The sequence below is a fragment of the Ranitomeya variabilis genome, chromosome 4 (assembly GCF_051348905.1).
Source record: "Ranitomeya variabilis isolate aRanVar5 chromosome 4, aRanVar5.hap1, whole genome shotgun sequence".
NCBI lineage: Eukaryota > Metazoa > Chordata > Amphibia > Anura > Dendrobatidae > Ranitomeya > Ranitomeya variabilis.
Window position 1 is genome coordinate 657,929,958 of NC_135235.1, and position 26,522 is coordinate 657,956,479.

The 26,522-nt window shown below is 42.5% G+C and overlaps 1 protein-coding gene across 2 annotated transcripts in view; it reads left to right on the plus strand.

Annotated features, from left to right (window-relative positions):
• LOC143767478 (uncharacterized) overlaps positions 1-26,522 on the plus strand; it is a 118,363-nt gene that overhangs the window by 36,839 nt on the left and 55,002 nt on the right. Inside the window, exon 7 of one of the 2 annotated variants that reach the window (XM_077255857.1) lies at positions 333-1,759. The exons of the other annotated variant lie outside the window; for it this stretch is intronic. Within the exon in view, the coding sequence (XP_077111972.1) occupies positions 333-1,333 (1,001 nt within the window). The 3' untranslated portion in view covers positions 1,334-1,759. Of the gene's footprint in view, positions 1-332; positions 1,760-26,522 lie in introns of those variants that run through there. 2 annotated transcript variants of the gene reach the window in all.

The following is a 26,522-nucleotide window of genomic DNA, read 5'->3' on the forward strand; positions in this document are numbered from 1 at the left end:
TTTTCAGTTCTTTAAAACAAATCAAATGTTTAGAAATACTACTGTGCCTAATAATTTGGAACAGTGCATTTTGAGTTTTTATTAATTTTGGAGATTATACTGTTATCATTGGGAGGTTTCTTCAATAAAATTCGATGTATACTTTAACGGGTGATGACTTTTATTAGACTGACTGTCATTTGCACCGACCATTTAGGAAAATCCGAGAAAAATGTAATTTGCATAATAATTTGGAACATAGTGTAAATTGCAATTTCTATGGATATTTTATCTAGAAATGTAAAAATATAATTAAGGATATTTTATTAAATAATTGTTTTTATTCTTGGCAGATGACTGTACCTGGAGATCAGAGGGACATCAGATATCTTCAGTTTTTAAATCCGATGACGTTGATATCACACAAGATATAACTGAAGTGAATGCCATTACTCCAGATATTTCATCATCCCTTCATAGCAAAGATCTATCATCTGATCCTTTTAAACAAGACTTATCTGCTAATGCTTCAAAAACTATTCAGAAAAATAAAAACCACAAACGAGGCGTTAAAAATCAAATTGCACTTACAAAAAAGAAGCCATTTTCAAATTCAAAGAATGAAAAATGTTTTTCCCGTAAAAGTTTTTTTGTTAAACATCAAAAAATTCACAGAGAAGTGAAAAGATTTTCTTGTTCAGAGTGTTTGAAATATTATAAACGGAAATCACACCTTGTTATACACCAGAGAACTCACACAGGGGAGAAGCCATTTTTATGTTTAGAATGTGGGAAATGTTTTGTAAGGAAGGCACATCTTATGACACACCAGAGAATTCACACAGGAGAGAAACCTTTTTCATGTTCAGAATGTGAGAAATGTTTTAATCAGAGATCAAGTTTAGTTATGCATCAGAGAACTCACACAGGGGTGAAACCTTTTTCATGTTCAGAATGTGGGAAATGTTTTAATCAGAGATCAAGTTTAGTTATGCATCAGAGAACTCACACAGGGGAGAAACCTTTTTTATGTTCAGAATGTGGGAAATGTTTTCCAAGAAAATCAAGTCTTGTTATTCACCAGACAACTCACACAGGGAAGAAACATTTTTCATGTTCAGAATGTGGGAAATGTTTTCCAAGCAAATCAAATCTTGTTATTCACCAGAAAACTCACACAGGGAAGAAACCTTTTTCATGTTCTGAATGTGGGAAATCTTTTACAAGTAAATCATATCTTGCTTCACATCAGAGAACTCACACAGGAGAGAATCCATTTTCATGTGAAACATGTGGGAAATGCTTTGTTCAGAAATCAAATCTTGTGAAACATCAGAAAACTCACATAGGGTAGAGAAACCTTTTTCATGTTCAGAATGTGGGAAATGTTTTGCAGCTCAATCAAGTCTTGTTAAACATCAGAAACTTCACACAGGAGAGAATTCCACATTTTGAATATGGAACACTTTAACCCCTTCATGACCCAGCCCATTTTGACTTTAATGACCTGGCCATTTTTTGCAATTCTGACCAGTCTCCATTTATGAGGTAATAACTCCGGAACGCTTCAACGGATCTTAGCGATTCTGAGACTGTTTTTTCATGACATATTGGGCTTCATGTTAGTAGTAAATTTAGGTCAATAATTTTTGCGTTTATTTGTGAAAAAATCGGAAATTTGCAAAATTTTGTAAATTTCGCAATTTTCAAATTTTAAATTTTTATTCTGTTAAACCATAGAGTTATGTGATGCAAAATAGTTAATAAATAACATTAACCAAATGTCTACTCTAATTTTTTGTTGCTGGGAAGTTATAAGGGTTAAAATTTGATCAGCTATTTCTCATTTTTACAACAAAATTTACAAAACCATTTTTTTAGGGACCACCTCACATTTGAAGTTAGTTTGAGGGGTCTATATGGCTGAAAATACCCCAAAGTGACACCATTCTAAAAACTGCACCCCTTAAGTTGCTCAAAACCACATTCAAGAAGTTTATTAACCCTTCAGGTGCTTCACAGCAGCAGAAGCAACATGGAAGGAAAAAATGAACAGTTAGCTTTAGTCACAAAAATGATCTTTTAGCAACAATTTTTTTATTTTCCCAAGAGTAAAAAGAGAAACTGGATGCCGAAAGTTATTGTCCAGTTTGTCCTGAGTACGCTGATACCCCATATGTGGGGGGGAACCACTGTTTGGGCGCATGACAGGGCTCGGAATTTTTGAATGAAAAATTGACTCCAATCTTTAGCAGACACCATGTCGCGTTTGGAGAGCCCCTGTGTGCCTAAACATTGGAGCTCCCCCACAAGTGACCCCATTTTAGAAACTAGACCCCCCAAGGAACTTATCTAGATGTATAGTGAGCACTTTGAACCCCCAGGTGCTTCACAAATTGATCCGTAAAAATGAAAAAGTACTTTTTTTTTTTCGAAAAAAATTATTTTAGCCTCAATTTTTTTATTTTTACATGGGCAACAGGATAAAATGGATCCTAAAATTTGTTGGGCAATTTCTCCTGAGTACACTCCGATACCTCATATGTGGTCAGAAACCACTATTTGGGCGCACGGCAAGGCTCGGAAGGAAAGGAGCGCTATTTGACTTTTTGAATAAAAAATTTGCTCCAATCGTTAGCGGACACCATGTCGCGTTTGGAGAGCCCCTGTGTGCCTAAACATTGGAGCTCCCCCACATGTGACCCCATTTTGGAAACTAGACCCCCAAGGAACTAATCTAGATGTGCGAGGAGCACTTTGAACCCCAAGTGCTTCACAGAAGTTTATAACGCAGAGCCGTGCAAATAAAAAATCATTTTTCTTTCCTCAAAAATTATTTTTTAGCCCGCAATTTTTTATTTTCACAAGAGTAACAGGAGAAATTGGACCCCAAAAGTTGTTGTCCAGTTTGTCCTGAGTATGCTGATACCCCATATATGGGGGTAAACCACTGTTTGGGCACACGTCAGGGCTCGGAAGGGAAGTAGTGACGTTTTGAATTGCAAACTTTGATGGAATAGTCTTCGGGCGACACGTTGCATTTGCAGAGACCCTGATGTGTCTAAACAGTAGAAACCCCCCACAAGGGACCCCATTTTGGAACCTAGACCCCCTCAGGAACTTATCTAGATGTGTAGTGAGCACTTTGAACCCCCAAGTGCTTCACATAAATTTATAACGCAGAGCCGTGAAAATAAAAAAAACATTTTTTTTCAACAAAAATAAATTTTTAGCCCCCATTTTTTAATTTTCCCAAGGGTAACAGGAGAAATTCGACCCCCAGTGTTGTTGTGCAATTTTTCCTGAGTACGCTGATACCCCATATGTTTGGGTAAACCACTGTTTGGGCGCACGTCGGGGCTCGGAAGGGAGGGTGCACCATTTTTGAAGGGAAGGAAGGGAGGGTGCACCTTTTTGAACACAAGATTGGCTGGAATCAATGGTGGCGCCATGTCGCGTTTGGAGATCCCTGATGTGCCTAAACAGTGGAAACCCCTCAATTCTAACTCCCTGGAAGGCTGGAAGTACTCTATACTAAAATTAACACCCCATAATCAGGCCTATCGCAAGAAAAGTCAGCCTATAATGTGCCCATATACTACATGTACAGAGTCTAGGGCCATACTCCAAAAGGAGTTACAATGTGCCCATATATTACATGCACAGACTCTAGGGCCATACTCCAAAATGAGTTACAATAATCAATTGCTAACGTAAGATAGAACATGGTAACTACCTATATCCATATTACCTTCTATAGGTGGCGCTCAGGTGTACAAGAGCTCACGGTCTGCACGTCTGCCCGACGCGCGTTTCGGAGTTGAACTCCTTCGTCAGGGGCGTATCGGATGACCGGAATGCCGGCATTTTAATGTAGTCCCACCGGAAGTAGTGGTGACGCTCGCCGGAAGTGACGCAGGCGCTGCCATGGCAACCCGCGACTCACAGTGGCGGCGGCGGCATGCCTAGGCGCCGCCAACCATGGCAACCGCCCTAGCATCGAGACGCCACAAGCCGACCGGAGTGGCCGGGCCAAGTGCGCATGCGTACAAGCGGCTTCACCGCCAGTTCCAGAAGCGGAATTGAAGCATGGTGACCAGCTCATAAGGGAAAGGGGGGAAGAAAAAGAAAGAGAAAATAAGTGCCACCTATACCAAATAACAAGGAGAACGAATGCCCTATATGGTCATACGATGCCACTAATGAAAGTGTAAATATTCCATGTCAACAAACATGGCATCCCACAACTACAATGTAGGGGCAGTCTCTGTGCAACTACCACCCCCATTACCACCTATACCAAACCAATTATACCTAATGCGATAATTGGCTACCCACTAAGAAAAAATTTGTAAAAATATTATTATATAATACTAAAGAACAAAAAAACATAAAAAATCTTTTGTATGGCATATCTAGAAACTATAACATAGATGTTCATATATGGAGTTTATAAGGTCAAACTGGCATTAGCAAGATGAAATACTCCATAGAGTTTTATAGATTTTCTCCAAGTGCCGTACTCCATTTGGATCTTCATAGTGGGAAAGGGACAAATCAGAGCTTTGGTCCAATTCTGATGTCATCCAACGTATCCATAATCACCATAGATCTAAAATGTTAAAAACATAATTAAAAACATGCACGAATAACAATCTGTGGGTGCCCGCACCTCCTCCTATGCAGCCCACATAATCACAGAAACGACGCAAAACTAATGGTCTCATTGAGCCCATGGGGGTGGACGGTGTTCAAAGTCCACATCCACCGAGTCTCTAATTGTGCTAGACGTTGTGAAATTCTGCCCCTTCTTATATCTAGCTCAATCATATCTATGCCCTTGACGCGCAAGACACTACTGTCACAATTGTGGTGTGACTTGAAGTGTCTTGGTATCGTTTTAAGTATATTAATATCCGTTTCTTTGGCAGCTGCCTCGACGTGCTCCCTAACCCTAGTTTTCAATTGTCGCGTGGTTAAACCTACGTATATCAGTGGGCATGGGCAGGATGCGTAATATATTACATTCCTGGATGTACATGTGATTGATTTCAATATTTTAAAGCATTTATGTCATGAGGAGTCAACGAAAGAGTCTTCTCTGACAATATTAGTACATGCCACACAATGTCCACAGGCCCTACAACCCCCTCTAGCTCTATTGCTGGGATCATTTAACCCCTTCCCGACCTGTGACACAGCGTATGCGTCATGAAAGTCAGTGCCAATCCGACCTGTGACGCATATGCTGTGTCACAGAATGATCGCGTCCCTGCAGATCGGGTGAAAGGGTTAACTCCTATTTCACCCGATCTGCAGGGAGAGGGGGAGTTGTACTTCAGCCCAGGGGGGGTGGCTTTGCCCCCACGTGGCTACGATCGCTCTGATTGGCTGTTGAAAGTGCAACAGCCAATCAGAGCAATTTGCAATATTTCACCTATGAAAATGGTGAAATATTGCAATCCAGCCATGGCCGATGCTGCAATAGCATCTGCCATGGCTGGAAATCATGTTCTGCCCCCCCCCCACCGCCCCCGATCTCCTCCCCAGTCGTCCGTTATGTGGCCCGGTCCTCTCCGTCCTCCTGACCGCTCCCCCGTCCTCCTGCCCGCTCCTTCCTTGCTCCGATCCACCTCCCCTGTGCTCCGATCCACCCCCCTAGCTCCCCCCCTTACCCCCACATACTTACCGAGCCTCCCAGTGTCGGTCCGTCTCCTCCCTGGGCGCCGCCATCTTCCAAAATGGCAGGCGCATGCGCGGTACGCCCGCCGAATCTGCCTGCCGGCAGATTCGTTCCATGTACATTTTGATCACTGTGAAAACCTATCACAGTGATCAAAATAAAAAAAAATGTAAATTACCCCCCCCCCCTTTATCACCCTTATAGCTAGGGACAACAATAAAATAAAGAAAATATATATATTTTTTTTCCTCCACTAGGTTCAGAACCAGGGTTAGGGTTAGGGTTTTCTGGTCCTCTGTGGATTTTTCCTTAGGGTTAGGGTATTCTGGTCCTCTGTGGATTTTTCCACAGCACATTTGATAAATTCGCAGTGTAAAACCGCTGCGGACTTATCGCGGATTCAACGTGGTTTTTCTGCGGATTTCACTGCGGTTTTACAACTGCGGTTTTCTATTGGAGCAGTTGTAAAACCGCTGCGGAATCCGCAGAAAGAAGTGACATGCTGCGGAATGTAAACCGCTGCGTTTCCGCGCAGTTTTTTCCGCAGCATGGGCACAGCGTTTTTTGTTTCCCATAGGTTTACATTGAACTATAATCTCAAGGGAAACTGCTGCGGACCCGCGGCTGCGGAAACGCTGCGGATCCGCAGCGTTTTCCGCAGCGTGTGCACATAGCCTTAGAATTAGGCTATGTGCACACGGTGTGGATTTGGCTGCGGATCCGCAGCGGATTGGCTGCTGCGGATTCGTAGCAGTTTTCCAACAGGTTTACAGTTCCATGTAAATCTTTGGAAAACCAAATCCGCTGTGCCCATGGTGCGGAACATACCGCGCAAAAACGCTGCGTTGTATTTTATGCAGCATATCAATTCTTTGTGCGGATTCCGCAGCATTTTACACCTGTTCCTCAATAGGAATCCGCAGGTGAAATCCGCACAAAAACCACTGGAAATCTGTGGTAAATCCGCAGGTAAAACGCAGTGCCTTTTACCTGCGGATTTTTCAAAAATGGTGCGGAAAAATCTCACACGAATCCATAACGTGGGCACATAGCCTTAGGGTTAGGGATGGAATTAGGGCTAGGGTTGGAAATAGGTTTAAGATTAGGCTTGTGGTTAGGGTTATGGTTAGGGGTGTGTTGGGGTTAGGGTTGTGGTTAGGGTTGAAATTAGGGTTGGGATTAGGGTTAGGGGTGTGTTGGGTTAGGGTTGTGGTTAGGGGTGTGTTGGGGTTAGGGTTATGGCTAGAGTTGGGATTAGGGTTAGGGGTGTGTTGGGGTTAGTGTTGGAGTTAGAATTGAGAGGTTTCCACTGTTTAGGCACATCAGGGGTCTCCAAACGCAACATGGCGCCACCATTGATTCCAGCCAATCTTGCGTTCCAAAAGTCAAATGGTGCTCCCTCCCTTCCGAGCCCCAACATGCAGCCAAACAGTGGTTTACCCCCACGTACGGAGTACCAGCATACTCGGGACAAACTGGGCAACAACTATTGGGGTCCAATTTCATCTGTTACCCTTGAGAAAATAAAAAATTGCTTGCTAAAACATCATTTTTGAGGAAATAAAAATGATTTTTTATTTTCACGGCTCTGCGTTGTAAACTTCTGTGAAGCACTTGGGGGTTCAAAGTGCTCACCACATATCTAGATAAGTTCCTTTGGGGGTCTAGTTTCCAAAATAGGGTCACTTGTGGGGGGTTTCTACTGTTTAGACACATCAGGGTCTCTGCAAATGCAACGTGACGCCCGCAGACCATTCCATCAAAGTCTGCATTTCAAAACGTCACTACTTCCCTTCCGAGCCCCGGCGTGTGCCCAAATAGTGGTTTACCCCCACATATGGGATACCAGCATACTCGAGACAAACTGGGCAACAACTATTGGGGTCCAATTTCTCCTTTTAGCCTTGTGAAAATAAATATTTGCTTGCTAAAACATCATTTTTGAGGAAAGAAAAATGATTTTTTATTTTCACAGCTCTGCGTTGTAAACTTCTGTGAAGCACTTGGGGGTTCAAAGTGCTCAACACACATCTAGATAAGTTCCTTTGGGGGTCTAGTTTCCAAAATGGGGTCACTTGTGGGGGGGTTTACTGTTTAGGGACATCAGGAGCTCTGCAAATGCAACGTGACGCCCGCAGAGCATTCCATCAAAGTCTGCATTTCAAAATGTCACTACTTCACTTCCGAGCCCCGGCATGTGCCCAAACAGTGGTTTACCCCCACATATGGGGTATTAGCGTACTCAGGAGATACTGGACAACAACTTTTGAGGTCAAATTTCTCCTGTTACACTTGGGAAAATAAAAAATTCTGGGCAAAAAAATTATTTTTGAGGAAAGAAAACGTATTTATTATTTTCACGGCTCTGCGTTATAAACTTCTGTGAAGCATTTGGGGGTTCAAAGTGCTCACCACACATCTAGATAAGTTCCTTTGGGGGTCTAGTTTCCAAAATGGGGTTACTTGTGGGGAGTGTCTACTGTTTAGGCACATTAGGGGCTCTGCAAACGCAACGTGACGCCCGCAGAGCATTCCATCAAAGTCTGCATTTCAAAATGTCACTACTTCACTTCCGAGCCCCGGCATGTGCCCAAACAGTGGTTTACCCCCACATATGGGGTATTAGCATACTCAGGAGATACTGGACAACAACTTTTGGGGTCAAATTTCTCTTGTTACACTTGGGAAAATAAAAAATTGTGGGCTAAAAAATCATTTTTGAGAAAAGAAAAATTATTTTTTATTTTCATGGCTCTGCGTTATAAACTTCTGTGAAGCACTTGGGGGTTCAAAGTGCTCACCACACATCTAGATTAGTTCCTTGGGAGGTCTAGTTTCCAAAATGGGGTCACTTGTGCTGGAGCTCCAATGTTTAGGCACATAGGGGCTCTTCAAACGCGACATGGTGTCCGCTAATGATTGGAGCTAATTTTCCATTCAAAAAGCCAAATGGCGTGCCTTCCCTTCCGAGCCCTGCTGTGCGCCCAAACAGTGGTTTACCCCCACATATGGGGTATCATCGTACTCAGGACAAACTGGACAACAACATTTGGGGTCCAATTTCTCTTATTACCCTTGGGAAAATAAAAAATTCTGGGCTAAAAATCATTTTTGAGGAAAGAAAAATTATTTTTTATTTTCACGGCTCTGCGTTATAAACTTCTCTGAAGCACCTGGGGGTTATAAGTGCTCACTATGCATCTAGATAAGTTCCTTGGGAGGTCTAGTTTCCAAAATGGGGTCAATTGTAGGGGAGATCCAATGTTTAGGCACACAGGGGCTCTCCAAACGCGACATGGTGTCTGCTAACGATTGGAGCTAATTTTCCATTCAAAAAGTCAAATGGCACGCCTCCCCTTCCGAGCCTTGCCGTGCACCCAAACAGTGGTTTACCCCCACATAAGAGGTATCGGCGTACTCAGGAGAAATTGCCCAACAAATTTTAGGATCCATTTTATCCTGTTGCCCATGTGAAAACGAAAAAATTGAGGCTAAAAGAAATTTTGTGTGAAAAAAAAGTACTTTTTCATTTTTACGGATCAATTTGTGAAGCACCTGAGGGTTTAAAGTGCTCACTATGCTTCTAGATAAGTTCTTTGGGGGGTCTAGTTTCCAAAATCGGGTCACTTGTGGGGGAGCTCCAATGTTTAGGCACACAGGGGCTCTCCAAACGTGACATGGTGTCCGCTAGCGATGGAGATAATTTTTCATTCAAAAAGTCAAATGGCGCTCCTTCCCTTCCGAGCCTTATCATGTGCCCAAACAGTGGTTTACCCCCACATGTGAGGTATCGGTGTACTCAGGAGAAATTGTCCAACAAATTTTAGGATCCATTTTATCCTGTTGCCCATGTGAAAATGAAAAAATTGAGGCTAAAATAATTTTTTTGTGAAAAAAAAGTACTTTTTCATTTTTACAGATCAATTTGTGAAGCACCTGGGGGTTTAAAGTGCTCACTATGCTTCTAGATAAGTTCCTTGGGGGGTATAGTTTCCAAAATGGGGTCACTTGTGGGGGAGCTCCAATGTTTAGGCACACGGGGGCTCTCCAAACGCGACATGGTGTCCGCTAAAGATTGGAGCCAATTTTTCATTCAAAAAGTCAAATGGCGCTCCTTCCCTTCCGAGCCCTGCCGGGCGCCCAAACAGTGGTTTACCCCCACATATGAGGTATCAGCGTACTCAGGACAAGTTGGACAACAAAGTCCGTTGTCCAGTTTCTCCTTTTACCCTTGGGAAAATAAAAAAATGATTGCTAAAAGATCATTTTTGTGAATAAAAAGTTAAATGTTCATATTTTCCTTCCATGTTGCTTCTGCTGCTGTGAAACACCTGAAGGGTTAACAAACTTCTTGAATGTGGTTTTAAGCACCTTGAGGGGTGTAGTTTTTAGAATGGTGTCACTTTTGGGTATTTTCAGCCATATAAACCCCTCAAACTGACTTCAAATGTGAGGTGGTCCCTAAAAAAAATGATTTTGTAAATTTTGTTGTAAAAATGAGAAATCACTGGTCAAATTTTAACCTTTATAACTTCCTAGCAAAAAAAAATTTTGGTTCCAAAATTGTGCTGATGTAAAGTAGACATGTGGGAAATGTTATTTATTAACTATTTTGTGTCACATAACTCTCTGATTTAACAGAATAAAAATTCAAAATTTGAAAATTGCGAAATTTTCAAAATTTTCGCCAAATTTCCATTTTTTTCACAAATAAACGCAGAAATTATTGACCTAAATTTACCACTAACATGAAGCCCAATATGTCACGAAAAAACAATCTCAGAACCGCTAGGATCCGTTGAAGCATTCCTGAGTTATTACCTCATAAAGGGACACTGGTCAGAATTGCAAAAAACGGCAAGGTCATTAAGGCCAAAATAGGCTGGGTCATGAAGGGGTTAAAAATGTCCTGGGTGGATTGCATATGTAGTGACTGCGTACCAAATGATCCCGTATATTTTTGGCCCTCTGATATGTAATGAGAGGCCGATTTGGTAGCAGCTTGGCCAAAGTCGGATCGGTTCTCAAGATAGGCCAAGTACGCTCTAACACCTTCCGTATTGCCCCTGCCCAAGAGTTAAAGTTTGTCACAAATCTGATCTCCTCAGATTTACTCTCTCTATTTTCCCTCCTGAAGAGCAATACATTCCTATCACTATGTTTCGCTCGTAGATATGCCCTTTTAATGGCACGATAGCTATATCCCCGTTCTTAGAAGCGGGATTTGAGATCCCTAGCTTGTAATTCGAAATCCTCATTTGTTGAGCAGATTTGGCGTAGGCGTAAAAATTGCCCAATTGGGACCGAGCGAACCATATGAGCTGGAGGGGAGGAGGACGCGTGGAGGAGCATGTTAGTAGCAGTAGGTTATCTGAAAATTGTTGTCTGAATTGTGTCCTCCCTATCTCTAATCAATGTCACATCGAGAAACTCAATCCTAGATCTATCAGATGTCGCCGTCAATTTTATATTTCTGTCATTGTCGTTAAGGGCGGCCACGAAGCCGGTGAAGGCCTCCTGACCACCCTGCCAGACTATAAGAATGTCGTCCATGTAGTGTGTCCATAAGTGGACGCGCTCCATAGACAACAGACTATCTGACCGTAGGAGGTCCCTCTCCCACAGCCCCAGGAACAGGTTGGCATAGGAGGGCGCAAAGGCCGCCCCCATGGCTGTTCCCTGGAGCTGCAGGAAAAAGGACCCCCTAAACGTGAAGAAGTTGTGAGTCAATGTAAACTTCAAGACCTCCAAGACGAAGGACCCAAATTCAGGGGAGCAATTAGATGTGGGTAAGAAATACTCCGTGGCAAGTAAGCCATCACTGTGTCTAATACTCGTATACAGCGACTCCACATCCATTGCTCCTATGATGGTATCCTCCTCCAACGTCAAATTGTCCACTCTACGTAATAATTGATTAGTGTCTTTGAGGAAGGAAGGTAGTTCTTCCACCAAAGGTTGTAAAATTGAGTCGATCCATTTATTGATGTATTCCAGATAGTTTCCCCTCCCTGACACAATTGGGCGTCCCGGTGGTATACTAATGTTTTTTTATGTCTTGGGCAGGAGATAAAAGGTGGATACCGTGGGTTCAGTTACAGTGAGTGCTGTACACAGGTCTTTTGTGATGGTGCCTCGTTCAGTAGCTTTCTTTAGGATCTCCCTGAGTTGTGTACAGTAGGTGGACAAGGGGTTGTATGTAAGCTTCTTGTAGCATGCTGTATTAGACAATTGGCGCATTGCCTCCTTTTCATACATTTCTTTTGGCCATATTACAATATTGCCCCCTTGTCCGCCGGCTTAATCACAACATCAGGGAGATCCCTCAACTGTTTCAATCGTGATCTCTCCCATTTGGTTAAGTTATCATTTTGTATAAATTGAGGGATTTGGGCCAATTCCTCACTTGCCACCTTCACGAACATATCAATAGTACCACAATTAGACAAGGGGGGGAACCTCTTAGAGCGAACCCGAATTGATTGGGGGATCCTACCTCCTTCCTCTGTCTGATGTTCAATGGACAATTCCTCGAGTATTCTTAATGCTGACTGCTCAATTTCTGTGGGAAATAATTGGTGTAAGTTATCATCATAAAAGTGGCGTTAAAATAATAATGAGCGAGCAAATAGGTGAAGATCTTTTACAATCGTAAAACGATCTAAGCCGGCTGCTGGGGAGAAAGATAATCCCCTATGCAATAGTGAACAGTCAGTCTCAGACAATACATGTTTACTCAGGTTTATTACCTTATTGCCTCCGTTAGTTGTCTCAAGGGGACGCTGTTTTTGTTTCTTATACGGGTGGTAATTATACTTCCTAGTTCTTTTGTAGCTAGCACCAGAGCGTGTGATTACTGATTATGTGGAAACATCTGATTGTGCACCAGTTGATGATATTGATGAATTGGATGCACTCCGTTGTATATATCGCTGCTGCACTGATGGTTTTCTCCACTGATAGACATTTTTAGTCTGATAATCTATAACATCTCTGTTGAATTTGGAGGTCTGCATCTCACTGATCTTTTTGACAATCACATCAAGGGATTTATCAAGTTGCATCTCATATAGCTTCAGTTGCTCCACCGAGCACTTGGCACGTAATTCAGACAACGATTGATCAATATCTTTATCAAGGCCGTCTATGGGCTTAGTGTTAAAACCGACTAAGAGTTTCATAAACATTTCAGAGCATTAACCATGCGACAATTGAAAACTAGGGTTAGGGAGCACGTCCGGGGGATCGAGGCAGCTGCCAAAGAAACGGATATTAATGTACTTAAAATGATACCAAGACACTTCAAGTCACACCACAATTGTGACAGTAGTGTCTTGCGCGTCAAGGGCATAGATATGATTGAGCTAGATATAAGAGGGGGCAGAATTTCACAACGTCTAGCACAATTAGAGACTCGGTGGATGTGGACTTTGAACACCGTCCACCCCAATGGGTTCAATGAGACCATTAGTTTTGCGTCGTTTCTGTGATTATGTGGGCTGCATAGGAGGAGGTGCGGGCACGCACAGATTGTTATTCGTGCATGTTTTTAATTATGTTTTTAACATTTTAGATTTATGGTGATTATGGATACGTTGGATGACATCAGAATTGGACCAAAGCTCTGATTTGTCCCTTTCCCACTATGAAGATCCAAATGGAGTACGGCACTTGGAGAAAATCTATAGAACTCTATGGAGTATTTCATCTTGCTAATGCCAGTTTGACCTTATAAACTCCATATATGAACATCTATGTTATATGTTATAGTTTCTAGATATGCCATACAAAAGATTTTTTATGTTTTTTTGTTCTTTAGTATTATATAATAATATTTTTACACATTTTTTCTTTTCTCTTAGTGGGTAGCCAATTATCGCATTAGGTATAATTGGTTTGGTATAGGTGGTAATGGGGGTGGTAGTTGCACAGAGACTGCCCCTACATTGTAGTTGTGGGATGCCATGTTTGTTGACATGGACTATTAACACTTTCATTAGTGGCATCGTATGACCATATAGGGCATTCGTTCTCCTTGTTATTTGGTATAGGTGGCACTTATTTTCTCTTTCTTTTTCTTCCCCCCTTTCCCTTATGAGCTGGTTACCATGCTTCAATTCCGCTTCTGGAACTGGCGGTGACGCCGCTTGTACGTATGCGCACTTGGCCCGGCCACTCCGGTCAGCTTGTGGCGTCTCGATGCTGGGGCGGTTGCCATGGTTGGCGGCGCCTAGGCATGACGCCGCCGCCACTGTGAGTCGCGGGTTGCCATGGCAGCGCCTGCGTCACTTCTGGCGAGCGCCACCGCTACTTCCGGCGGGACTACATTAAAATGCCGGCATTCCGCTCATCCGATACGCCCCTGACGAAGGCGTTCAACTCCAAAAAGCGCGTCGGGCAGACGTGCAGACCGTGGACTCTTGTACACCTGAGCGCTACCTATAGAAGGTAATATGGAAATAGGTAGTTACCATGTTCTATCTTATGTTAGCAATTGATTATTGTAACTCCTTTTGGAGTATAGCCCTAGAGTCTGTGCATGTAATATATGGGCACATTGTAACTCCTTTTGGAGTATGGTCCTAGACTCTGTACATGTAGTATATGGGCACATTATAGGCTGGCTTTTCTTGCGATAGGCCTGATTATGGGGTGTTAATTTTAGTATAGAGTACTTCCAGCCTATTTGATTGCACCAATATAGATTCAGCCTAGTGTGGCAACAATACGGCTAAATGGTCGGTTGTATACTTACGGTGCAGCATCCTGTTACATACGTACGTAGGTTGCGCCCACATATTCAGTGGTTTACTGTGCTCTTGTATACAAGTTCCCCATACTAACAACAGAGATATGTAGGGGAACATCTTCCTGGTCTGCATGTCTTTCGTTTTGCACGGCAGCACTTTGTTCGTGGTCTGCATTTATTCCTCACTGTGTTCTATCCTTGTCCTATATTGATACATTTTTAGATTGTCTTTTGTATTTAATAAAGAATATTTTGTATATATAACATATATTGCTGTTTGGTCGTTTTGTGGTTTCCACCCCCCCCGTTGTATAATGTAGTAACGACTGGGTTACAATAAGTCTGGAATTTAAACAACACCTAGGCGTGACATTGTTTCACGTCAGCCATGTTGTTGGGATATACCATTATTTTTCTACTGTGTGCACATAGCCTAATTCTAACCCTAATTCTAACCCTAATTGCAACCCTAACCCTAATTGCAACCCTATCCCTAATTGCAACCCTAACCCTAATTGCAACCTTAACCCTAGTTCTAACCCTAATTCTAACCCTAGTTCTAACCCTAACCCTAGTTCTAACCCTAGTTCTAATCCTAACCCTAGTGGAAAAATAAAAGTACATATATTTTCTTTATTTTATTATGTTCCCTACCTATGGGGTGATAAAGTAGGGGGTATTTATTATTCTTTTATTTTGATCACTGTGATAGAACCTATCACAGCGATCAAAATGTACCTGGAACAAAGCTGTCGGCCGGCAGATTCGGCGGCGCACTGCGCATGCGCCCGCCATTTTGGAAGATGGCGGCATCCATGGAGAAGACGGACGGACTCCGGGAGGGACACTGGAGCTTGGTAAGTATGCGGGGGTGGGATCGGACAGTGGGGGGTGAGATCAGACTGCGGGGGAGCGGACAGAAGAACGGAGGGGAGCGGAGGACAGCAGAAGACAGGACTGAGGATGGGATTGGTGGCGGGGGCAGATCGCGGTCTCCAGCCATGGCCGATGATATTGCAGCATCGGCCATGGCTGGATTGTAATATTTCACCAGTTTTCATTGTTGAAATATTACTATTGCTCTGATTGAAAGTGAAAGTGAAACGTCACTTTCAACAGCCAATCAGAGCGATCGTAGCCACGGGGGGCGAAGCCACCCCCCTGGGGTCAAGTACTAATCCCCCTGTCCCTGCAGGTCAGGTGAAATTGCAGTTAACCCTTTCACCTGACCTTCAGGAGCGCGATCCGACCATGACGCATATGCTGCATCACAGGTCGGATTGGCATAGGTTTTCATGACGCGTACGCTGCGTCAACGGTCGGGAAGGGGTTAACCAGAAATCATATAGTTATTCACCAGAGAACTCACACAGGATTATTGATCAAAATGCAGGAAATGTTGGGCAAATAAGTCAAGTCTTGTTAAACACCAGAGAACTCACACATGGGAAAAGCCATTTTTATATTCAGAATGCGGGACATTTTTTATTCGCAAATGGCATCTTGAACATCAAAAATCTCATACAGGGAGAAGATATAATCGTACCTAAAGGTAATAAATGTTTGACTTAACAGCCATATTTTATTGACCATCAAAAAAAAACACAAACTGGGAAAAACAATTTATTTTGACAAACAGTAAAAGAAAACACATAAGACAGTCATAGTAATGACAAATAAGTAAGCGAGAAAGGGATTGTAATTTAAAACTCAGATGCAGTTACTAATAGATATGTTACCTAAAAAGCAAATCAAATTCAATATTCCATAGTTCAGTTATATATTTATATATTCACTATGTGGACAAGAGTATTGCAAACTCCCTCGGCAAGAAATTACCATACATTTCCTCCTCCCTCTGTTGAGGGCAGCACAAAGTACTGCAGTGCGCAGGCGCCGGTAAAAAGGTCAGAGAGGCCCAGCGCCTGCGCACTGCAGTACTTTGCTCTGCAGGGCAGACAAAGTACGCCTGCGCAGGAGCCGCTGCAGGAAGACAAGAAGAGGACGTAATCATATGAAGATGGGAGGCGCCGGACCCGGACCTCGACGCCCAACGGACTGGACCGCATCGGGACCGCCCCTGGGTGAGTATAATATTATAGTGGATTATGATCGGACTTAAGTGGTCGTCTGCTGCACAATGTCCAAATGGGACAGATGCTGGGGAGCGTCCTCCCGATGCGAAAACGCCACGTGGAAACGCTGGCAGGCACAGAGGTTAGCCTCGGCCGATGGCAGCGCTGTGGAATAGCGTAGTGAGCGGGGGTGTGGCTGAATGGTGACGTCACCTGTCCGTGAATAACGGACGTGTGTAGGGGCCAATCCGGACGTCTGTAGGGGCCAACCCCGAGGCATTACGAGGGAACCGTCCTCTCTCAAGGTATGGCTCCTGCAATGCCGTTGTCCATTTATATCTGTGCACGCCTCCCTAACCGCTCAATCTGGCTGCAATTGATACATGGTACTGATATCCTCTGGACAAACTCAATGTGATATTTCTGCCCCAATCCTGCATTTCTATAATCCTTCATTGTGAAATAGGTGTAATGGATATGATGGATCTGGTATGAACAAACTTTTTTATATGTATATATATACTAGCTGAAGAGCCCGGCGTTGCCTGGGCATAGTAAATATCTGTGGTTAATTATAGCACCTCACTTCTCTTATTTTCCCATCACGCCTCTCACTTTCCCCCTCACATCTCTCATTTTCTCCCTTACACCTCTCATTTTCCCCCTCACTTCTCTTATTTTCCCCCTCACTCCTCTCATTCCCCCCTCACTCCTCTCATTCCCCCCTCTCATTCCCCCCTAACACTTGTCATTTCGACCTCACATCTGTCATTTTCCGATCACTCCACTATTTTCCCTCACTCCTCTTATTTTGCGCTCACACCTTTTCATTTTCACCTCACACCCCTCATTTTCACCTCACACCTCTCATTTTCCCCTCAGTATATACATGTTTGTCATCTCCCTTATATATAGTATACACCTGTATGTCATCTCCTGTATATAGTATATACCTGTATGTCATCTCCCTGTAAATAGTATATACCTGCTGTATGTCATCTCCTGTATATTGTATATACCTATGTGTCATCTCCTCCTGTATATAGTATATACCTGTATGTCATCTCTTCTGTATATACTATATACCTGTATGTCATCTCCTATATGTAGTATATACCTGTATGTCATCTCCTGTATATAGTATACAGTGCCTACAAGTAGTATTCAACCCTCTGCAGATTTAGCAGGTTTACACATTTGGAATTAACTTGGCATTGTGACATTTGGACTGTAGATCAGCCTGGAAGTGTGAAATGCACTGCAGCAAAAAAGAATGTTATTTCTTTGTTTATTTTTTTTTTTAATTGGGAAAAGTTTTTTCAGAGGGTCATTTATTATTCAACCCCTCAACCCACCAGAATTCTGTTTGGTTCCCCTAAAGTATTAAGAAGTAGTTCAGGCACAAAGAACAATGAGCTTCACATGTTTGGATTAATTATCTTTTTCCAGCCTTTTCTGACTATTTAAGACCCTCCCCAAACTTGTGAACAGCACTCAAACATGGTCAACATGGGAAAGACAAAGGAGGATTCCAAGGCCATCAGAGACAAGATAGTGGAGGGTCACAAGGCTGGCAAGGGGTACAAAACCCTTTCCAAGGAGTTGGGCCTACCTGTCTCCACTGTTGGGAGCATCATCCGGAAGTGGAAGGCTTATGGAACTACTGTTAGCCTTCCACGGCCTGGACAGCCTTTGAAAGTTTCCTCCCGTGCCGAGGCCAGGCTTGTCCGAAGAGTCAAGGCTAACCCAAGGACAACAAGGAAGGAGCTCCGGGAAGATTTCATGGCAGTGGGGACATTGGTTTCAGTCAATACCATAAGTAACGTACTCCACAGCAATGGTCTCCGTTCCAGACGAGCCCGTAAGGTACCTTTACTTTCAAAGCCTCATGTCAAGGCTCGTCTACAGTTTGCTCATGATCACTTGGAGGACTCTGAGACTGACTGGTTCAAGGTTCTCTGGTCTGATGAGACCAAGATCGAGATCTTTGGTGCCAACCACACACGTGACGTTTGGAGACTGGATGGCACTGCATACGACCCCAAGAATACCATCCCTACAGTCAAGCATGGTGGTGGCAGCATCATGCTGTGGGGCTGTTTCTCAGCCAAGGGGCCTGGCCATCTGGTCCGCATCCATGGGAAGATGGATAGCACGGCCTACCTGGAGATTTTGGCCAAGAACCTCCGCTCCTCCATCAAGGATCTTAAGATGGGTCGTCATTTCATCTTCCAACAAGACAACGACCCAAAGCACACAGCCAAGAAAACCAAGGCCTGGTTCAAGAGGCAAAAAATCAAGGTGTTGCAGTGGCCTAGTCAGTCTCCTGACCTTAACCCAATTGAAAACTTGTGGAAGGAGCTCAAGATTAAAGTCCACATGAGACACCCAAAGAACCTAGATAACTTGGAGAAGATCTGCATGGAGGAGTGGGCCAAGATAACTCCAGAGACCTGTGCCGGCCTGATCAGGTCTTATAAAAGACGATTATTAGCTGTAATTGCAAACAAAGGTTATTCCACAAAATATTAAACCTAGGGGTTGAATAATAATTGACCCACACTTTTATGTTTAAAATTTATAAAAATTTAACTGAGCAACAAAACTTTTTGGTTTGTAAGATTTATGCATCTGTTAATAAATCCTGCTCTTGTTTGAAGTTTGAAGGCTCTAACTTATTTGCATCTTATTAAACCTGCTAAATCTGCAGGGGGTTGAATACTACTTTTAGGCACTGTATACCTGTATGTCATCTCCCCTGCATATAGTATATACCTGCTGTATGTCATCTCCTCTATATACCTATGTGTCATCTCTTTTATATAGTATATACCTGTATGTCATCTCCTGTATATAGTATATACGTTTGTCATCTCCTCCTGTATATAGTATATACCTGTAAGTCATCTCCTCCTGTATATAGTATATACCTGTGTGTCATCTGCTCCTGTATATAGTATATACCTGTGTGTCATCTCCTCCTGTATATAGTATGTACCTGTCTGTCATCTCCTGTATATACCTGTGTGTCATCTCCTCCTGTATATAGTATATACTTGTGTGTCATCTGCTCCTGTATATAGTATATATCTGTGTATCATCTCCTCCTGTATATAGTATATATTTGTGTGTCATCTCCCCTGTATAAAGTATGTACCTGTATGTCATCTCCTCCTGTATATAGTATGTACCAGTATGTCATCTCCTCCTGTATATAGTATATACCTGTGTCATCTCCTGTATATAGTATATACCTGTGTGTCATCTCCCCTGTATATAGTATATACCTGTGTGTCATCTCCCCTGTATATAGTATATACCTGTGTGTCATCTCCCCTGTATATAGTTTATACCTGTGTGTCATCTCCCCTGTATATAGTATGTACCTGTATGTCATCTCCTCTGTATATAGTATATACCAGTGTGTCATCTCCTCCTGTATATAGTATATACCTGTGTGTCATCTCCCCTGTATATAGTATATATGTGTGTGTCATCTCCTCCTGTATATAGTATATACCTGTATGTCATCTCCTCCTGTATATAGTATATACCTGTGTGTCATCTCCCCTGTATATAGTATATATGTGTGTCATCTCCCCTGTATATAGTATATACCTGTGTGTCATCTCCTCCTGTATATAGTACATATCTGTGTGTCATCTCCTGTATATAGTATATACCTGTGTGTCATCTCCCCTGTATATAGTATATACCTGTGTCATCTGCTCCTGTATATAGTATATACCTGTGTGTCATCTCCCCTGTATATAGTATGTACCTGTATGTCATCTCCTCCTGTATTAGACCTCGTTCACATGTTATTTGGTCAGTATTTTTACCTCAGTATTTGTAAGCTAAATTGGCAGCCTGATAAATCCACAGCCAACAGGAAGCCCTCCCCCCTGGCAGTATATATTAGCTCACGCATACACATAATAGACAGGTCATGTGACTGACAGTGTCAGGACTCTGAACATTTTTTATTACCTTTTTGTGCAGTACTGCCCTTTTCCAAGATGGCGTCTTTGGTCTCATGTGCACTGTGTCTTCCTGCTATAAAACTCCATCCCAGACTTCAGTCTGTGCTAGAGTATTCTGCCTTGCATCCAGCTCCAGACCTCTGGTGACTCCCTGGCTATATACCTGCTCCTGTGAACCTATGGGGTTATCCTGCTACTCTGCTCTGAGTTCCTGCTGCATACACCAGTTCCAGTAATCCTCCTTCATCTACTGCTCGTGTTTGCTTCCATCTGCATTTGCTGGACATGTAAGCTGTTTCTGCTCTGCAAGAACCTGAGACTATTACCCAGACCTCCCTGGTTGAGCTAAGATATTATTTGAACTGCCTTATAAGCATATCTATCTGTGTTGTGGACTAAGCAAGGACTTATTTGTGTCAAGTATCTTCAAGAATAATTGTGCTTCATAGACTTTCTGCGTGATTGCATTTTCCTCTGAAGTGTCCTATAGACTGCTGAGCTGCATTTGATATTTGCACCAAGTGTTGTGGACTTGAGTTTCTCTCTGCACCTGTTTGAATCACCGTGTGATAATATAGACTTTACCACTTATAAAACTGTGTCCTGTAGTTGTCTTGTTCCACGCAAAGAGTCTCCTGAGTTATCCCCTATAATTATTACAGACAGCTGCCGTATTTCCTATATGGTACAGTTGTTGCTCTTGTAGTTTGTCTGCTTATTAATCAGATTTTTATTTTTGAAGGATAATACCAGACTTGTGTGTTTTAGGGCGAGTTTCATGTGTCAAGTTATGTGTGTTGGGTTGTGTGCGGCGACATGCATGTAGCGACTTTTGTGAGATGAGTTTTGTGTGGCGACATGCGTGTAGCAACTTTTTGTGTGTCGAGTTGCATGTGAAAGGTTAGTGTAGCAAGTTGTGTGCAGCAAGTTTTGCACATGGCGAGTTTTGCGCATTGCGAGTTTTATGTATGGTGCGTTTTGAGTATGTGCAAGTTTTGTGTGAGGCAACTTTTGCATGTGTTGCAACTTTTGTGCATGTGGCAATTTTTCCGCTTGTGAAAGTTTTGCGTGTGGCGAGTTTTCCATGAGGTGAGTTTTGCATGTGTGACTAGTTTTGCATGTGGTGAATTTTGCGCTTGGCGAGTTTTGAGTGGTGACTTTTGTTTTTCGACTTTTATGTGGCGAGGTTGGTGTGCACACACACATACACACACATTCAGCTTTATATATTAGATATCTAATATCTAGTATCTAATATCTAATATCTAGATATAGATAGATATCTAGATAGATAGATATCTAGATAGATAGATAGATATCTACATAATATCTAGATATCTAGATAGAATATCTATAGAATATCTAATATCTAGATATCTAAATATCTAATATATAAAGCTGAATGTGTGCATATGTATGTATGTGTGTATGTCTGGGATTGGCATCTGCACCGTCGCAGCTACAGCCACAAAATTTTGCACAGTCACACGTCACACGTCTGGACCCCGAGAGCGTCATAAGCTATGTTCTGAGGTGAAATTTTAACCCCATGCATTCCAATTCACCAAACAAAGAGTTAAAAATATTGGGAATATTCTTGCACCCACTACAAAAATGGGGATAGGCACCAACAATCCCAAAGGTAAAGACAGCAAAGATTCTATGGGGGGTGGCTTTATTCATTGTGGCAACTGTCCATGATGTATATGTACCAAATGCCCAAGACAATTGCAAGTAACAATTTGGAATACGGACAAAACTAGAGAGTTTTATATTCAAGGTAATATTTCTTGCCATTCCATGGGAGTCATATATACGATCAGGTGTTCATGTGATAAAATTTATGTGGGCCGCACGAAAAGATGACTTAGAGATAGAATTAAAGAACATCTGGATAATATCTCAAAGGGATTTTTAGGACGCCCCCTTTCACGACATTTTGCTGATAAACATGGGCGGTCAACTGTAGGAATTTCATTCTGTGGAATCCAAATTGTCCAAAAAAATCCGAGGGGGGGGTGACTACATAAAGAGCATGTCATGTATTGAATCAAAATGGATTTTTATATTGGATAGTTTAGCCCCTAAGGGGTTAAATAATGAAATCAGAGTTGTATGCCCTCTAAGGACTTATGAAGTTTGAAATCAATTGGCAATTTTTATAATTTTCATAATTTTAATTGATATTAATGAATTTGCTCAGGGAGAGAGGGACCGGTAATCAGTTTTATTAGGTATATTTATACAAAATATTTTTAGATTTTTGTAAAAACTTTTTTTACTCACATTGTTATGTATATTTTTCAATAAAGATCAATTTTTAAGGTAGTAGACACACCAAGCTTTTATTCGATTATAGTATGGGATAATAGGGGGCAATTTATAGATATATATATGTGTATGTATATAAATACATATATATATATATACTAGAGTACATATGATGCTGCAGGAAAAGGCAACTTGTAAATGCTGTCCCTATTTCCATTGAGCTTTCCCATGTGCACAAACAGTTGTTTTACGCCACATATGGGATACCGGTGTACTCAGAAGAAATTGCGCAACAAATTGTATGGTTCATTTTTTTCTGTTACTCTTGTGACAATGACAAATTTGGAGCTGAAGCAACGTTTTTGCAGAAAAAAAAAATCACTTTTTTATTTTCACGGCTCAACGTTATAAAATTCTGTTAAGCCCCTGTGGGTTTAAGGTTCTCTCCACACCTCTAGATAAGTACGTTGAAAGGTGTAGTTTCCAAAATAAGTTTACGTGTGGGGAATTTTCACTGTTTAGGCACATCAGGGTCTCTGCAAATTTACCATGGTGTCCGCTATCTATTTCAGCCAATTTTGCACTCCAAAAGTCAATTGGCACTCCTCCCCTTCTGAACGCTGCTGTGCTCCACAACAGTAGTCTTCCGCCACATAAGGGCTATAAGTGTACTCAAGAGAAATTGTACAAGTTGTATGGTCCATTTTCTTTTGTTATCTTTGTTAAAATGAGGAAATGTGTGGCCGATGCAACATTTTTGTGAGAAAAATGTGTTTTTTCATTTTTACGGCTCAGCGTTATAAAATTCGTTGAAGCACCTGTTGTGGGTTCAAGGTGCTCACCACAGCTGTAAATAAATTTCCATAATTGGGTCACTTTTGGGGAGTTTCCCCTGTTTAGGCACACAAGGGGTTCTGCAAACACAACATGGCGCCCTCTATCAATTTTGCACTTTAAATGTCAAATGGTGCTCCTTGTTTTCTGAGCTCTGCCGTGCACATAAACAGTATTTTTCCACCATATATGGGGTATCAGCAAATTTCACAACAAACTGGACAGTCCACTTTCTCCTTTTACCCTTGTGAAAATGCCAAATTTGGGGCTAAAGCAACATTTTTGAGGGGAAAAAGTAACATTTTCATTATTTTCTTCCACATTGCTTTAATTCCTGCAAAGCACCAGAAGGGTTAATAAACTTCATGAATGTGGTCACTTTTGGATATATTCTGTCATATGGGCCATCAATGTCACTTCAAATATGATGTGGTCCCTAAAAAATTTGGTTTTGTAAATTTTGTTGGAAAAATTAGAAATTGCTTTATAAAACTTTTAACTCTTCTAACTTCCTAGGAAAAAATATATATTTAAAAAATGTGCTGATGCAAAGTGTGATATAACTATCGTATTTTTCACACCTGATTATAGGATGCACCCCCAAATTTGGTGAAGAAAAATAGAAAAAAATATTTTTTTATGTTAAATGGGGGTCTGTTTTATAATGCCAGTGTCCGTCTTACAAATCATATACAGTACAGACCAAAAGTTTGGACACACCTTCTCATTTAAAGATTTTTCTGTATTTTCATGACTATGAAAATTGTACATTCACACTGAAGGCATCAAAACTATGAATTAACACATGTGGAATTATATACTTAACAAAAAAGTGTGAAACAACTGAAACTATGTCTTATATTCTAGGTTCTTCAAAGTCAAGGGAAAAGAAAGCGTTCACTGGGGAGCACTGTGGGGGTCACAGTTAAAATTAAAAGCAAAAGGTCCACCGCAGCTCCAGCCGTTAACCTAGGAGGATACAAAATGCAGTAAAGAATAGTAATAACGGTCCTAGGAGCGCTGGAAATGAGACCAAAACAAGGATTTTAGTGTTGAACACAACGCGTTTCAACAGTTAAACCGTCTTCATCAGGTGGAAGTTCACACTTTTTTGTTAAATATATTATTCCACATGTGTTAATTCATAGTTTTGATGCCTTCAGTGTGAATGTACAATTTTCATAGTCATGAAAATACAGAAAAATCTTTAAATGAGAAGGTGTGTCCAAACTTTTGGACTGTACTGTATTTGTCCCTCATCCTGGTATCTATATAACCTTCATCCTGGCACATTGCCCCCCTGTGCTGCTGGCACATCACTGCCCCCTGTGCTGATTGGCACACCACTGCCCCCTGTGCTGCTGGCACACCACTGCCCACCTCTGCTGCTGGCACACTACTGCCCTCTGTGCTGCTGGCACACCACTGCCCCCATGCTGATTGGCACACTACTGCCCCCCTGTGCTGCTGGCACATCACACTACCCCACCTGTGCTGCTGGCACACCACTGCCCCCCTGTGCTGCTGGCACACCACTGCCCCCCTGTGCTGCTGGCACACCACTGCCCCCTGTGCTGCCAGCGCACCACTGCCCCCTGTGCTGCCGGCACACCACTGCCCCCTGTGCTACTGGCACACCACTGCCCCCACTGTGCTGTTGGCACACCACTGCACCTGTGCTGCTGGCACACCACTACCCCCTGTGCTGCTGGCACACCACTGCCCCCCTGTGCTGCTGGCACACCACTGCCCCCCTGTGCTGCTGGCACACCACTGCCCCCCTGTGCTGCTGACACACCACTGCCCCCATCCCATCCTGGATATGGCCCCTCTGTAACTATATGCCTCCTGTTGGCATGCACATGATAAAATAACAAACATTTAACTCACCTTCCAATGATGGCTCTGTGCTCCCAGCTCCTTGGTTGTACTTCCTGTTTCCTGGGCATCCGATCATGTGACCTGGGCATACAGTGGTGACATCACTGTGCTGTGCCGATCACATGATCGTATGTCGGCACAAACTCAGAAAGAGCCATGGGGGAGCTGAGAGCATGGAGCCATCATCGGAAGGTGAGTTAAGTGTTTGTTATTTTATCATGTGCGAGCCAGCAGGGGGGCATATAGACTGACTGGGGGGCATGTGCGTGCCAGCAGGGGGCATATAGAGTGACCATTGGGAGCATATTCATGATGGGGGGAGGGGGAGTGCAGGCACATGTAATATGCGCCACTCCCCTGTCAACCAACTCGGTGCTGCTTCAGCACTGAGGTGATGGACAGCGGGTGCAGTGAATATTACATGAGGCTAATGAGCGGGAGCACTTGACCTCCCACTGTCTCTGCAGCCCACAGCCAGCCCACCCCAGCCCCCTGACACAATCCAGAGCTGCCCCTCTCCTCTACAGCACACATTCGGATTGTAAGACGCACCCCCACTTTCCCCAAAAATTTAGGGGAACATAAGTGCGTCTTATAATCCAAAAATACAGTATCTTGTTGAAGGGCATAAAAAGTAATAGTTTAAAAATTGCTAAATTTTCTAAATTAAAGCCAAAGTTCCAAATTCCAATATTTTCACAAATAAATGCAAAAAATATTGACATAAATTTTCCACTACCATAACGTACAATGTATCACAAAAAAAACAGTTTCAGAATTACTGGGATACTTTGAAGTGCTCCAGTGTTGTTACCTCATAAAGTGACACTGGTCAGAATTGCAGAATTTGGCCTGATGAGGATGGTGAAAACAGACTCCGGGGTGAAAAGGTTAAGGTGTTTTTTGTGTGAATTACTGATGTACCAGTTTTTCTGACTTGGACACCCCATCCTTCACCGTAATGTGATTTTAATTACATCCAATCACACTTTGTTCCCACCTACCCATAAATATAGGCTTTACTAAGACATTAGCCAGATGTAAGTGTTTACACTAGGCAGTTAGGT